Source organism: Petaurus breviceps, unplaced genomic scaffold (genome assembly GCF_028583685.1).
Source record: "Petaurus breviceps papuanus isolate PSGF00001 unplaced genomic scaffold, PetGlider_PUasm1.0 178, whole genome shotgun sequence".
In the NCBI taxonomy this organism is placed as follows: Eukaryota; Metazoa; Chordata; class Mammalia; order Diprotodontia; family Petauridae; genus Petaurus; species Petaurus breviceps.
The window spans coordinates 10642453-10656470 of NW_027185777.1; the positions used below are offsets into that span (position 1 = coordinate 10642453).

The 14018-nt window shown below is 35.9% G+C and overlaps 1 protein-coding gene across 1 annotated transcript in view; it reads left to right on the forward strand.

The window, feature by feature from the left end:
• MALRD1 (MAM and LDL receptor class A domain containing 1) overlaps positions 1 to 14018 on the forward strand; it is a 930206-nt gene that overhangs the window by 103811 nt on the left and 812377 nt on the right. Inside the window, exon 9 of the mRNA XM_069086118.1 lies at positions 1957 to 2111. Coding sequence (XP_068942219.1) covers positions 1957 to 2111 — 155 coding nt within the window. The remainder of the gene's footprint in view (positions 1 to 1956; positions 2112 to 14018) is intronic.

Genomic DNA, 14018 nt, shown 5'->3' on the forward strand with positions numbered 1-14018 from the left:
TCTTCTTTAGGGGAAGAACATACAGATGTAGATGAGGGCAGGGAACTATAAAGTGGGAGTGGGAAAGAGGTAGCAGTATCATTTGACTGTCATGTAGGAACTGTAAAAGGAAGGAACATGGAACGAGCTTCAAAAAGAAGGTAGAAGGCAGATTGTGGAGGGCATTGACAATGAGATTCAGAAACTTGTTTCTTATACTATAGGTGATATGGAGCAATTAAAGACTTCTGGGAAAAGGAACAATATGATCAGGAGAATGATCATGGGATCACAGGTTTGGAGCCAGTTGTGACCTATGGGGCTGTCTTGTCCAACCCCCTCATTTTAAAGATGAGGAAATTGAGATCCAGAGAAATGAAGTGATGGCCAAGGTCATCTAAATAGTAAAGACAAGAGACAATAGAAATAGTAGAAAGAATGTTGACTTTTTCTATTGTTTCCTATGTGATGAAATCTGTTCATTAGAGATATTATTTTTGTATCAGGATGGCTTTAGCAAAGCATGACTAATGACTGTCAGAGGGTGCAATTTGGAAGGCTACTATAGTAGTTCATCAAATAAAGGTGGATTATGATAGTGTTATTGTGAATGAAGAGAAAGATACCATCAAGATGAAACCCCAAGGAAATAGTAATTGATTAGAAGCAGGAAATAAAGAAATAGATAAGTCAAATATTATTCTGACATTTAAAACTTGGATGACTTGGAGGACAGTGTTGCCATCAGTAGAAAGAAGGAAGATGGGAAGATGAACAGATTCTGGTGAGATGATGATGATGAGATCATTCTTGTACATGTTGAATGTGAAAAATGATCAAAAATACATCAGGTAGAAAAATTCTTATAAACAGTTTAAAATGTGAACCTGGAGGCAAAGGGAGAGATTCTACTGGGTATGTGCAAAATGGATGATTTGAAATCATCTGACTAGAAACAGCACCTGGAACCCTGGGTGGGAATCAATGAATTCACTTAGGAAGATAACATACAGAGAACAAAATGTTAAATATAGAGTCTTGGAAGATTCCCAAATTCAAGGATCAAAAAGAGGAGAATGAAACCATTAAAGACACTAAAGAGGAATGGCCAAACAGATCTAAGAGAAGAAGCGGAACAGTATCACAGGACCTGAGGCAGACAAGAGTAACATTAAGAATGAGGTGATTAACGTTGTCAAATATTGCAGAAAGGTCAAAGAGGAAGAGAAATAATCAGCAGTGAGGGAGAGATGAAGGATGAATAATTGAAAAAAGTTTAGTAAAGCAAGATCTGAGATGGGATTGTATGGGACAGTGGTGATGATGTGATTAAGGGCACAAATAGATGAATTAACTTTGGCCAGATGGGGCCCATTTGTCTTTTGAGCCCGGAAGGAAGAGGATTTAGGTGGTGATACAAAGAGATTTTGAGAACTAAAGATGAATGAGTTCTTGGCATAACGCTTACATGACATACATAGCAATACTCTGCCAAGTGAATAGAAGGATTGACATGTAGTAATGAGGCCGGTGGAGGTTGGATGCCATGAATTTATAGTGTAGTATAGACAGTGTCATCCTTTCTTTTGTTCCATCAGTGGTCTATAGCTTGATACTAGTAATGGAGGTTGATGGTGGAGGGTGGCCCAAGGACACAAAGTAGAAACTCAGGGTTGGAGGATGGTGTGTTGCCAAATGGCTAACTTTAAAGTCAGTATTTGAAAGGAAGGAAGTGGAACTGGAAGAGTGGTGATTTACTAAGGGAATACAAGAAAAATTGAAGAACTAGAGGTTATGATTGCTCGAGAAGCATTATGTAATTTCATTTGGTTCCATTGATTGGCTATTTTAAACCTTTTAAAACAAAGCAGTTCCATTTTGGTACCACTTTACAAAAAAATATATAAATATAGTAATTTTGTTTAAAAAAGTAATTAAATATATAATATGTCACATGTCACCACCTTTTCTTTTCAGGTCACTACATGTGGGTGGGCGCTAATAATGGCACATTTTCCAGAAGTGCTTATCTTACCAGCTCCAAGTGCTACTGCTTTGGGAAACATTGTCATCTTCAATTTTATTATTCTATGACAGATAGTGTTCTGACTGTGGGACTTTATAATAATAAGGTAAGGAGATGTATTTGCCTTTAGATTTCATAAAGCAATGAAATTCCTTCTCTTATCAACCTATTTATCTACTTCAAAACAGATATTTACTATAAAGCACAACTGCTCAGAGATGGAAGGGACTTTAAAGATCAGTCATCTAGGCCAACTGATGCCCCAGCAGGCAGTCCCTAAACAAGAACCCAGATTCCAACACCCCTGACAACATTCTTCCAATTCCTTCAATCCATCCTCCCATGTTGATAGGCAGTAGCCAGTCAATATTTATTAAGAGTCTCCTCTGTGTTAACACTGTTCTAAGTACTGGGGATACAAATACATAAAGGAAAAACAACCCTTCCCCCAAGAAACATACAATATAACAGGAAAAGACAATACACCAAAGGAAGCTAACAAGAGGGTAGGATGTCTACGGCTGCCATATTACACTACTAATTCATGATTAACTTCGACTCAGCAAAATCTAGTCTATTGATGGATTATCATCAAATGTGGATACATATATTTAGTTATATGAACATACTATATAGTTACTGTGGCCATTTTTTGCTCTACTGTGACTTCATTTTCTATACTTGAAAATAGAAAAAAAAACCCAGTAAAACACCTTAAGACATATTATAAAGCAATAACTTTGATAGAAACAGCTTGTAAGCTTTTAAGAACATCATGGTACAATGGACAAAACTTTGGGGTTAAGGATATTTAATTTGAGTCCAAATTCTGCTACTTATTTCTGTATAACCTTGGGCAATTTACAACGCCTCTCAGCCTCAATTTGTGCATCCTATTTTAAAATGAACTCTAAAGCTGATGAACTTTATAAACTTTTCCCCTTTACCTCTATACCCATTAGAAATGAGCAATCTGGGGGTGGCCAGGTGGCTCAGCGAGTAGGAGCACTGGCTCCAGTGTCAGGATGACCTGGGGATCAAATCTGGGCTCAGATACTTAGCACCACACCCAGAAATAACTGGCCATGTAACCTTGAGCAAGTTACTTAACCCTGATTGCTTTAAAAAAAAAAAGAAATGAGCAATCTGCAATTAATTACTATAAGAATTACTCTAGAATTTAATTTCTGTGATATTAGATACATGGATAATATATAATGAATGTAAGTTGCTTGCTAATGTATCAGTAAATGAAAGTCATTTTGTATTTAGTAATTACACATAAAGTCCAGGACACCCTGGGGAAACTGATGAAGCAGTTAAAGGAGAAGGCTGGAGGAAACACTGAAAAGATCAAATGTAGACTTAGCTAATTTATTTTTTTTCCTGGTTACATACCATTGGACCTAAGTAGCCTTTGATTCCTGTCCTTTTTCTTGACCTGTGTGACCTCTTCTTGAATGTAGCTGAACATCAGGAACTGCTCAGATGTAGCTGTACCAAACCTCATTGTTGATGTTTTGCCAGGTGGAGATGCTGAGGGAAGTTGTGGAGTGAAGCCAAGGTCATGTTGAAAGGGATGGTAGAAATTTGGCACTTCAGGTCAGGTAGAAGGGCAGATGGAGAGAGGACCAATGTCATGCTACCTTTTGATTTAGGGGTGAAGGAAAATGAGCATTGAATAAATCCATTGTGGTTTTTCAGATGACATCAAAGGTCCTCCGAGATCAATGTTGAGAACAAAAGTTGAATATTTGATCAAAGCATGAAGTTGAAACCATGGCAACATTTTCTCTTGCTGCCTTAAGGCATGTATCAAAGCCAAAATGCATTTGTTATCAGCACCAGGAAATGGTGATAATGACTTTTATCAAAAGAGCCAGTCCCTCTTTTATAATGCAAGACTTTATAATTTATGTGGTTGTATTTTGTAACTGGTGGTGGGGTGGGGGGAGGGGTCTAGGATGAAGTAAACTGTACATAAGGATAAGTCAACTGGGGCATCTCTGATGCCAGCTTTGGGAGGGCAGAAGAATCAAGATGAAATATAGGGAACAGAGATGGATTTAATTTGCACAGGGCACAGACCTCTCCAATACTACCTTGTGTTTCAATGCTTATCCCTAGACATATTTATTTCTTTTGTCTAGAAAGCTATCTCTGAGTTGGAATTGAGTGGGACAGAGGTGAGAGTGGGTGGAATTGGATAAACAAGAAGATGCCAGTGTAGGTATATGGGAACATTCAGTATTCCTTCCTTGTGTCATGCATGTCTCAGTTTTCCCCTTCTACATAATTTATCACTTCCAGTTTGCAAAGTAAAAATTTAAGATTTATAAAGCCACAGAAATAAGAAATGGAGTGGTTAGTGAAAAAAGGTCAAGATTGGAAATCAGGAGACTTAGATTTTAATTCTGGCTCTGTCCCCAACTACCTGAGTGACCTTGAGCGAGTTGCTTAACCTATGTGGGTCCCAGCTTCCTCATTTGTAAAATGAAGGCATAAGATTAGATGATCTCGCCACCATTAGTTCCTTATACTTTCAGATGCCTCCCATCGAATTCTCTCTGGATCTTGCATGCTCATAGTTTTCTACATATTCTCTCCCCTTTTTCACTATGAGCTTCTGGAGGACAGAGAAGTATTTCTGTCTTTGTATCCCCAGAGATTAGCTCAATGCCTGGTACTTGGTAAGTGATTAAATGGATTGGCTAACTGACCATTATTGATCAGGTAACAACAACAAAAACAACAGTAAAAACTAATATTTATGTGTTGCTTACTGTTTGCCAGGCACTGTGTTGAACACATTCTATATCTCACTTGATCCTTACAAAATCCTGGGAGCTAGATGTTTTTGTTATCATCTCCATTTTACAAATGAGGAAACTTAGATAGAGATTCAGTATTTTGTCCAGGATTACCCAGTTTTCAAATATCTGAGGCTAGATTTGAAATCAGATCTTCTTCCCTCTAGCTTCCTTCTCTTACACCACCTAGCTGCCCAGTAATTTTGAAAGCTAATTTTAGCTCAATCCTATTCATTCACTTTTTCAGTGAGAATTAGTTAAGTACTTTGCGTCAGGCACTACAATAAATGCTAGGAATCCAAAGATAAAAACAAAAAGAGAACTTCCTTTTAAGGGCCTTACATGCAAAGTAATTTCAAGAGTGGAAGGTGGAGTGGCATATGAGGTCAGCAATGTTTTTTTTTTTTTTTTCCATTCTCTTAGTTGGTTGGCTGCAATACAGAATATAGTTAAATTCCTGAGTGGAGTGGGAATCAGTTAACCACCAAGCATTTATTAAACACCTACTGTGTCTGCATCATCACACTAGACCCTGGGGATATAAAAGGTGTTTTGAGGAGATGCTATATTTCAAATGCTACGTAAATACAGACCATTAGAATTATTTTTCTTTGTTCTGTCATCACATGGGGGTAGTAATTTTTCTGGCCATTCTGCTCCCCTCTATTTGTCTTTGCTTGGGGCAAAATTAAAAGAGAAGAGAAGGAACTCCACTCTATACTTTGTCTAGGATTCCTCATTCTCAGTTATCCAATGAAATTTCAAGTTATTACTTAGAATGTTATAACGATAATGTTGTAAAAAGAATATGAAATCATTCTTGTTCTTTCTGCGGCCAAGTAGTTAACTAGACTTTTCCTTTGGACAAAGAAATTAAAGTTAATAATACTTTAAAATTACTTAATACATGTATGTATTTAATGTCCTTGTTTTACTTTTTTTTAAATCATTTTTGTAAAGGGAAGGATTGTTTAAATCTGTTTTTCTATTACCAAAAAATATAGTTTTAAAAAAGTTTCCCTCTAGGCTAGTATAGAAGTTGAAAATCCTGGGAGGAATCAGATAGAGGTATGTACAATAGTTTAAAATCATTAACTTTCAATGTACCCAAGTGAATCAATATCTTGTTTTACCACTGGTGACCAAGTACATTTGAAATGATGATAAGGAGATCTGACCCTTGCATTTGTATGTGAAGCAAGAGGTCAAGAAGCTTTTTAATGTGTGGAATTGATTTGAGATGTAATGAAGAAAGAGCCATTGGAGATATACATAAAGGATTGGCATAGTGTTGAGCCAATGGTGAACTCTGCATGTCTTCTTATATTGCCAAGTATATGTCTTTATAATTAATAAATTTTGTTTTCAACTTAGTTTGTTTTTGATATGAGGGTATTGTAAAGTATTATCCCAAATGGAAGGAGGAATTGAAGGATCATGGGACATGAAATTCATTCAGTTTTGGAGGTACAGATGATTGCCAGACCAGTTATCAGCTGATTACAAGAGAAGAGTACTATTTTACTGAACTGAATATAATCACAACCAGTAGGAACTTATTGATTTGTTTAAGTAATGGCCTGCCTAGACAGAGTTTGCTGCTGTTCTGAGACCTGGTGAATTTATCCTTTCTCCACTTTATCCTTTCTCCACTTAATCCCTCTCTTCTGCCATCCCTTGTCCTCAGAAGTTTCTTGTTCACTTTAAATCTTGCTTATGTTCTGTCTGAAGTTTTACAATGGATTTTGTCTGCAGTTAAAGATAAGTTGATTTTTTTTTTCATTCTGAGTGTTTGCTATAAATGAATAGAACACACTAATGGAAAAGACAAGTAGGCAAACAAAACATAAATACAGAAATAAAAGACAAAATATTCTTCCTAAAAATGGTTAAGAAAAACAGCACAAGAGTTATAGCTGATTGTACATACAGCTACATCCTTTCATAATTTACAAGCTGTTTAAAAAGAGGAAGACCATGAACTTTAATTTTAGCAGGGTGATACCAATCCCATATATGAAGTTTCTTTTGATGTTTGGGGTTCTTTTCATGTTATCTTCATTTGCATACTATTAGTCAATGTATCTATCATTCTTTCAAATTTGCTCTCTTTACTTTGTATCTTACACTTACATCTACTCTACATTTACTCATGCATCTACATCTGTATTGAAATTCTTCATGTCCTTTTAACTTTAAGGTATAATTATATTACATTACGTTCATACAACACCATTCAACCATTTCCTCCCCAGACACATAGTTTGCTTCTAGTTTTTTGCTATACCAAATTGTGTTCATGTAAATATTTTTGCTCAAATGTTACTTTTCTTTCTGTTAGTAACCTCCTTGGTGGTATAAACTTAGTACTGGGATTTTTGGATGAAAAAAGTATGTACTCTTTTCTAAATTATGGTAGTATATAACCACATAATGCTATATTACTATCCAAAGTTTTTTTAACTTTTTCATAGCTCTACCAGCACATAGTGTTCTTTTTTTCCCAGAATTATATTAAAATATATTTTTTATAATCTATGTCAGCATGCCTCAGTAATGCAGAATAGAAAACAAACCAAAAACAAAGATTTGATGTTAGATGTCTGAGGTTTCAATATAAACTCTGCTACTTGTCACCTGAGTGTCCTTGGGGAATTCCTTGACCTTTCTAGGTGTCAAGTTTTATCACTTATAATGTAAGAGGGTTGGAGTAGTTGACTTCTAGTCACTACCAGTTCTAAAACTGTGATCTGGTAAAATATATTTAATGTGATGGTTTTAAGATAGTACCTTAAAGTTTGAAAAGTGTTACAGCTTTCTTAAATTTTGTAGACTGGTGTTAATTCCCTAAATATTTTGTCATTGGTTTTTATGTCTTTAAGTTTTCATTTTTTGGCAGAATTATTTTTATATAAAAATAAAATTTTCTGAAACCTGCCTACTCATTATTTCTCATTTCACAATAATATTCCATTACATTCACAAAGCACAACTTGTTCAGTCAATTTTCAGGTGATGGACATCCCTTCAGTTTCCAATTCTTTGCTAACATGGGAAAAGCAGTTATTGGAGCATCCAGGTAGCACAGCGAGTAAGAGCACTGGCCCCAGTGTGGGGATGACCTGGGGAATCGAATCCAGGCTCAGACATTTAGCACCCACCCAGAAACACCTGGCTGTGTAACCTTGAGCAAGTTACTTAATCCCGATTGCTTAAAAAAAAAAAAAAGCAGTTATAAATAGTTTTGTGCATGTAAGTTCTTTCCCCTTTTTTATGATCCCTTTGGTATTTATTCCTAGTAGGTGTATTATTGCATTAAAAGGTGTGTCCAGTTTGATTGCTCTTTAGGTATAGTTCCAAATTGCTCTCCAGGATGGTTGGATCATTTCACAACTCCATTATTAGTGCATTAGTGTCCCAATTTTTCCCATATCCTCTCCATCATTCATCATTTTCCTTTTCTGTCATATCATATTAATTGATAGGTGTGAGTTGGTACCTCAAAATTGTTTTAACTTGCTTTTCTCTAATCAGTAGGGATTTATAACATTTCTTCATATGACTATAGTCAGCTTAAATTTCTTCATCTGCAAACTGCTTGTTCATATCCTTTGCCCATTTATCAACTGGGGAATGATTTTTATTCTTATAAATTTGACACAGTTCTCTATATATTTGAGAAATGAGTACTTTATCAGAGACAATTCCTAATAGAGATTGTTTCTAGCTTTCTACTTCCTTTTCTTGGCTGCATTGGTTTTGTTTGTGCAAAATCTTTTAAATTTAATATAATCAAAACTATCCATTTATATTTCATGATATTCTCTATTTCTTGTTTGGTCACACATTCTTCCCTTCTCCATAGATCTAACAGGTTAATTATTTCTTGCTTCCCTAATTTGCTTATGGTTATTACCCTTTGTGTCTAAATCATCTACTCATTTTGAGCTTATCTTGGTATATGGTTTAAGATGCTGATCTATAGCATTTTCTGACATATTGTTTTCAATTTTCTTGGCAATTTTTGTCAGATGGTGAATTCTTATCCCAGAAATTGGAGTTGTTGGGTTTATCAAAAAACATGTTGCTAGTGTTATTTACTACTGTGTCTTGTGCATCTAATCTATCCCACTGATCCACTACTATGTTTCTTAACTAGTACTAAATAGTTTTGATTATTTTAGCTTTATAATATAGTTTGAGATCTGGTATGGCTAGGGCACCTTCATTTGCATTTTTAAATTAATTCTCTTGATATTCTTGACCTTTTATTCTTCCAGGTGAATTTTGTTTTTACTTTTCTAGCTTTATCAAATAATTTTTGGGAAATATAATTTGCATGGCACTGAATAAATAAGGAAATTTAGATAGAACTGTAATTTTTATTATGTTGACTTGGTCTACCCTTCCTTCCTCCCTCCCTCCCTTCCTCCCTCCTTTCCTTCCTGCTTTCCTCCCTTCCTTCCTCCCTCCCTTTCTTCCTTCTGTCCTCCCTTCCTTCCTCCCTTTCTCCCTCCCTTCCTACCTCACTTCCTTCCTCCCTTCCTTCCTTCCTTCCTTCCTTCCTTCCTTCCTTCCTTCCTTCCTTCCTTCCTTTCTCCCTACTTTCCTTTGTTCCCTTTTTTCCCCTCATTTTTTTTCTAGCCTATTTCATTACTTTTAAAGTTGAACTCTACTCCTATGGTAGAAGGAGCACTGCCTCAAGTTTCTTATGTGAAGGGCTGCAGGCCCTGGATTTTTGTATGGTGCTATGCTGGCACTGCCCGGAGGCCCACAGGACCTTGTACTGTTCCAGGCTTTTGAGGGTCTGGTACCTTGAAAGGTCCTTTGCTGAGGTGGGGTAGGGAGCAGTTGGTGCTCTGTGGTGCCAAGCAGTGCTTTAAGGGTCTCATGTCTTTCCTGGTACTACACTGAGGCACATGGTGGAACCTGTAATGTAGTCTGCCCATTTTCCTGGTGCTGTCCTGGGGCTCAGGGACCCTCCCACTAACTTGCTGAGCCAGGGCATGCTACTGTTTTGTTGGAACACTGCCTGCCCTGGCCTTCACTCCTCTTTTACTTGAGTGAGACAGACCTTTCCTGTTGACTTTCCTTGTTGTCTTGGGCACCTTTTTGTTAGTTTTGCCATTCCAGAATTTGTTGGGTTACTGTTTTCATAGTTCTTTGGAGGTGAATATTGGAGCATTTAGGAGATTTTCTGCTTGTTCCACCATCTTGTCTCTCAGAAGTCAGTCCTAATAATTTGTTTTGAGTGTATCAAATAGTATGCTAGATATTTGCCATTAAACCTCTCTTATCTACTCCACTCCATTGAATTATTTTCCTATTTTTACAGATAACTTAAAAATTTTGTGTAAAATATCACTTCAAATCTAGCAGAGGTTTTTTATTTCCTTTTTAGATTTTTAGCTTTACACATGAATTTTATTATTATTTAATTCTAAAATGTATAATTTTGCCTAGTTCAATAAGCTATCTTGATGTTATTTAAACATAGCATTAAAATTATGCAGTAATTTTAATTTTATTTTCATCTTTATTGTATTAATATGGCTGTCATGAATATTGAACACTTCTTCAATATTTAGTTTTTGTAGGAACTCATAATTTACTTTTTTGTATATAAATTCTGTATATATTTAGGCATATTAATTGCCAGATATTTATTTTCTTGTGTTAATATTTTTTCCTCATTTCATTTCCTTTTTTTAGTTATTTCATTAACAACACATAGAAGTACTGCTATTTTGTGGGTTTATTTTGTTCCATGCCTCATTTCTGAAACAATTATTATTATTACATATTTTGTTTTGTGTTTGTTCTCTTGAACTTTCTTTTCTTTTTATTTTGAGGGCAATTGGGGTTAAGTGACTTGTGCAAGGTCATAGGCTAGTTTTTGTGTTGTATCTGAGGCTGGATTTGAACTCAGGTCCTCCTGACTCCAGGGCCAGTGCTCTATTCACTGCACCACCTAGCTGCCCCTGGAATTTTCTAAATAAAATATTTGCATTTTGGAATAGTTTTATCTCATCTAAATACATTTCTGAAAAGGTTAAATTTTAGGTTACTTTCTGTTAGTTTCTTATGGATTCTATAATGTTTCACTTTTCCCTGTTTTCAATTTCAGACTCATTCACATTTTTCTGGGAGCCTAAAACTCCCTGGTACTTTGATTTATGATGATCTCCAATCTTCTTCTAGTGTTATTTGAGTATTTTGTCATCCATCTTTGTATTTTTGTCTTCCATTTGGTCTATTCCATTTTATTGATTTATTAAGATTTTCAACTGATTATTCCAAGCTCCTTTTCTATTCCTTCACTGATTTCATTTCTGCTGTTATAGATAACAGATCTATATGTCATCCAAAAATATTTATTGGGCATTTTCTTTGTGCAAGGCACTATTTGTCTAGCCAGGTTTATTAAACATTCTGGAGGTTCTTATAATAGTCTTATTTTAAATTCTGTGGTTGTGATGGCATATTTTTCTCTCCATTCAAAAACCTTCAAAAACTTACTTATTTTCTCATTCATTTTAAATATTTTTACTTGCTTACTAATTTTGTCAATTGTTCTGACACACACATACTGGGAGATGATTTTTAGAATATTTTTCTTTTACATTCTTTTTTTTTCTTTATTTGATACATTTGTGGTTATTCATAGGTTGAGAAGGGAACTAGTCTTAGTTACAATCACTCACCCCTCCTGTTACCAGAACCACTTTATTTTCAGGAAGTTCTATCATATGTGGACTAGAAAAGAAAGAACAGGGCAAGTTCATATACAGGATTGAAAATCTTTTATAGCTAGCCTAGGTTTGTAGTAATTCTAAGTCAACACCATTTGACCATTCCTGGGAATTAAGGGACACTTTTTGGTCTTTATCCAGTGCTTTCTAATATGTGGGGATCCATACCATGAGTCAAAAGAGATGGCACCATTATTGACTGTGTTAGGCAAAGTTGAGTGTGTCTTGGATACTTCATTGTTAATCTACTAGGTTAGTAATCTCTCTAGCACTGAATGAAGCACATGGGCAAAGACATCTGTTTATGTTTATGGGTGAATTTCAGGTCAGATCTCTTGTTATATATGTTTATTTCCCAAGCATGCCCTTGACATTTTTTAATCTTTTCTATGTTCCCTGTAAGGAACTAGAAAATGAGAAGATTCCTAGATTAAATTTAAAGTAGTTTTTAAGTTTCACTGTGTTTTTCTTTTCAGAATATCTTGCTGAAAACTGTTTTTTTTTTCCTAGAAATTCACTTAAAGTCAGTAAAAAAATAGAAGAAATGTCCTAATAATGGTACAGGAAAATTAGAAAGCAGACAAATACATAAAGAGATATAGGTAGAATGCAGTCAATGAATTTCCTAAGTGACAACTTAAAAAAATACTTCTTAAAGCAGAAGAAAAAGTATAAGGATGGAATAAAACTAGTCTGATGATTCAGCAAACAACTTACATTTATTAAATGCCTGCTACATGCAAGAAACTATGCTAATTATTGGGATACAGTGTAAAAATGAAAATCTTTATGCCCAAGGTGTTTAAATTCTATTCACAGAAGTAGAACATGTTCATCAGTAAATGTAGTGCAAGGAAAAATTTAAAAAGAAGAAAAGGAACCAAAAATGGCGTGGGTAGGGAGGGAGATAGTCCTCTCTAGAGCAGGTAGTACCTGAGTTGGTCCTTGAAGGAAGATGTAATTTTCTTGAACGGTGGAGATGAGAAGAGAGTGTTTTGCAGGATTGGAAAACAAATAGTGTCAAAGACTTAAGAGTTAGGAAATGGAGTTTCAAGGTTGGGTAATAACTCATAGTCCAGCTTTTTTTTCTTTGCTTTTTGGAGGGTAATTGGGGTTAAGTGACTTGCCCAAGGCCACACAGCTAGTTTCTGTGTTAAATGTCTGAGGCTGGATTTGAACTCAGGTCCTCCTGACTCCAGGGCTGGCTACACCCTGCACTGCACCCCCTAGCCACCCCTCATAGTACAGTTTTGAAGGAACAGAGTTTGTCAGGGGAATAGTGACTGACATTGTTATTTCATTGGTATAGACTCTCTAGTATAGAGCTTTCTTGTACAAGGAAATATCCTCTGCATAATCCTTCTCTACAATCTAGAGTTTTAGGAAGTTGATTCTGTGATAGGTTAAATTACTTTTCTAAAACCATACAGTTAGTATGCATTAGAGGCAAGACTTGAACCCAGATTTTCCTAGCTCTGAATCTGGTCACCAAACCATACTGAAGAGGAACATTTCTATATAAGACTGAAGAAGTAGCTGGAAAAGAGACTGTAGGGGCCTTAAGATTACTTTGTGAAGGATGAGTTAGGGAAGAAGGACTATTAATTTGTTATAGCAATACTGGTGAGAGAGATGAGGGCTTAAGATAATTATTGGATATATGGGTAGAAGATGAGATGAGACATGTTTTGGAGATATGATCAATAAATCTTGGCAATTGATAGCTCTGGGAGTGATGGAGAGAGAGGAGTTAATTATCATTCTGAGGCTAACAATGTAGGAGCCTGGGAACGCTGGGTTGCCATCAATAGGAATAAGAAAGTTTGGAGTAAAAGCAGGTACGTAAGGGGAAGATGATGAATTTTAGTTTGGACGTGCTGATTTTGAGATACTCAACTAGCAAGCCTTTGCCAAAGAGTGACTAGAGCTCAAGAGAGGTATTAGGGATGGAAATTTAGATTTGAGAATCAACCCCATAGAAAAGAGAAGAGAAGATATTTTGCAGGTGAGAAGTAGAAGAGATTACATGTGGAGAGAGAAGAAAAATGGCCCAGGTCAAAATCCTAGGGAGTTCTTATTCTATGGGGAAGACAGAAAGGCAGGAGATATATAATAATGCAGCAAAGAAAATTGAGGAGTATTCCTCATGAATGATGGAATGAGGAATATTTCTGCTCCTCTTGTTAACCTTTTCTGTTGAGAGACTTTAGATTAATGCATAACCATCATGACGAGGTTTTAGCCAGTGGGGCAAAGTTTTCTGCAGAGACCCAAGTTTCTCTGATCATAAGAATATGGAAAATTATTGAAATGAAGAGATAGAGGATGAAGGGAAAGATTAAGTTGAAGTTCAAGTGGGAGGGAGGGAGAGAGAGACTCAGACTGACAGATATAGAGGGACAAGGGGGGGAGAAAAGGGAGGGAGGGAGGGAGGGAAAAAGGTAGGAAAAA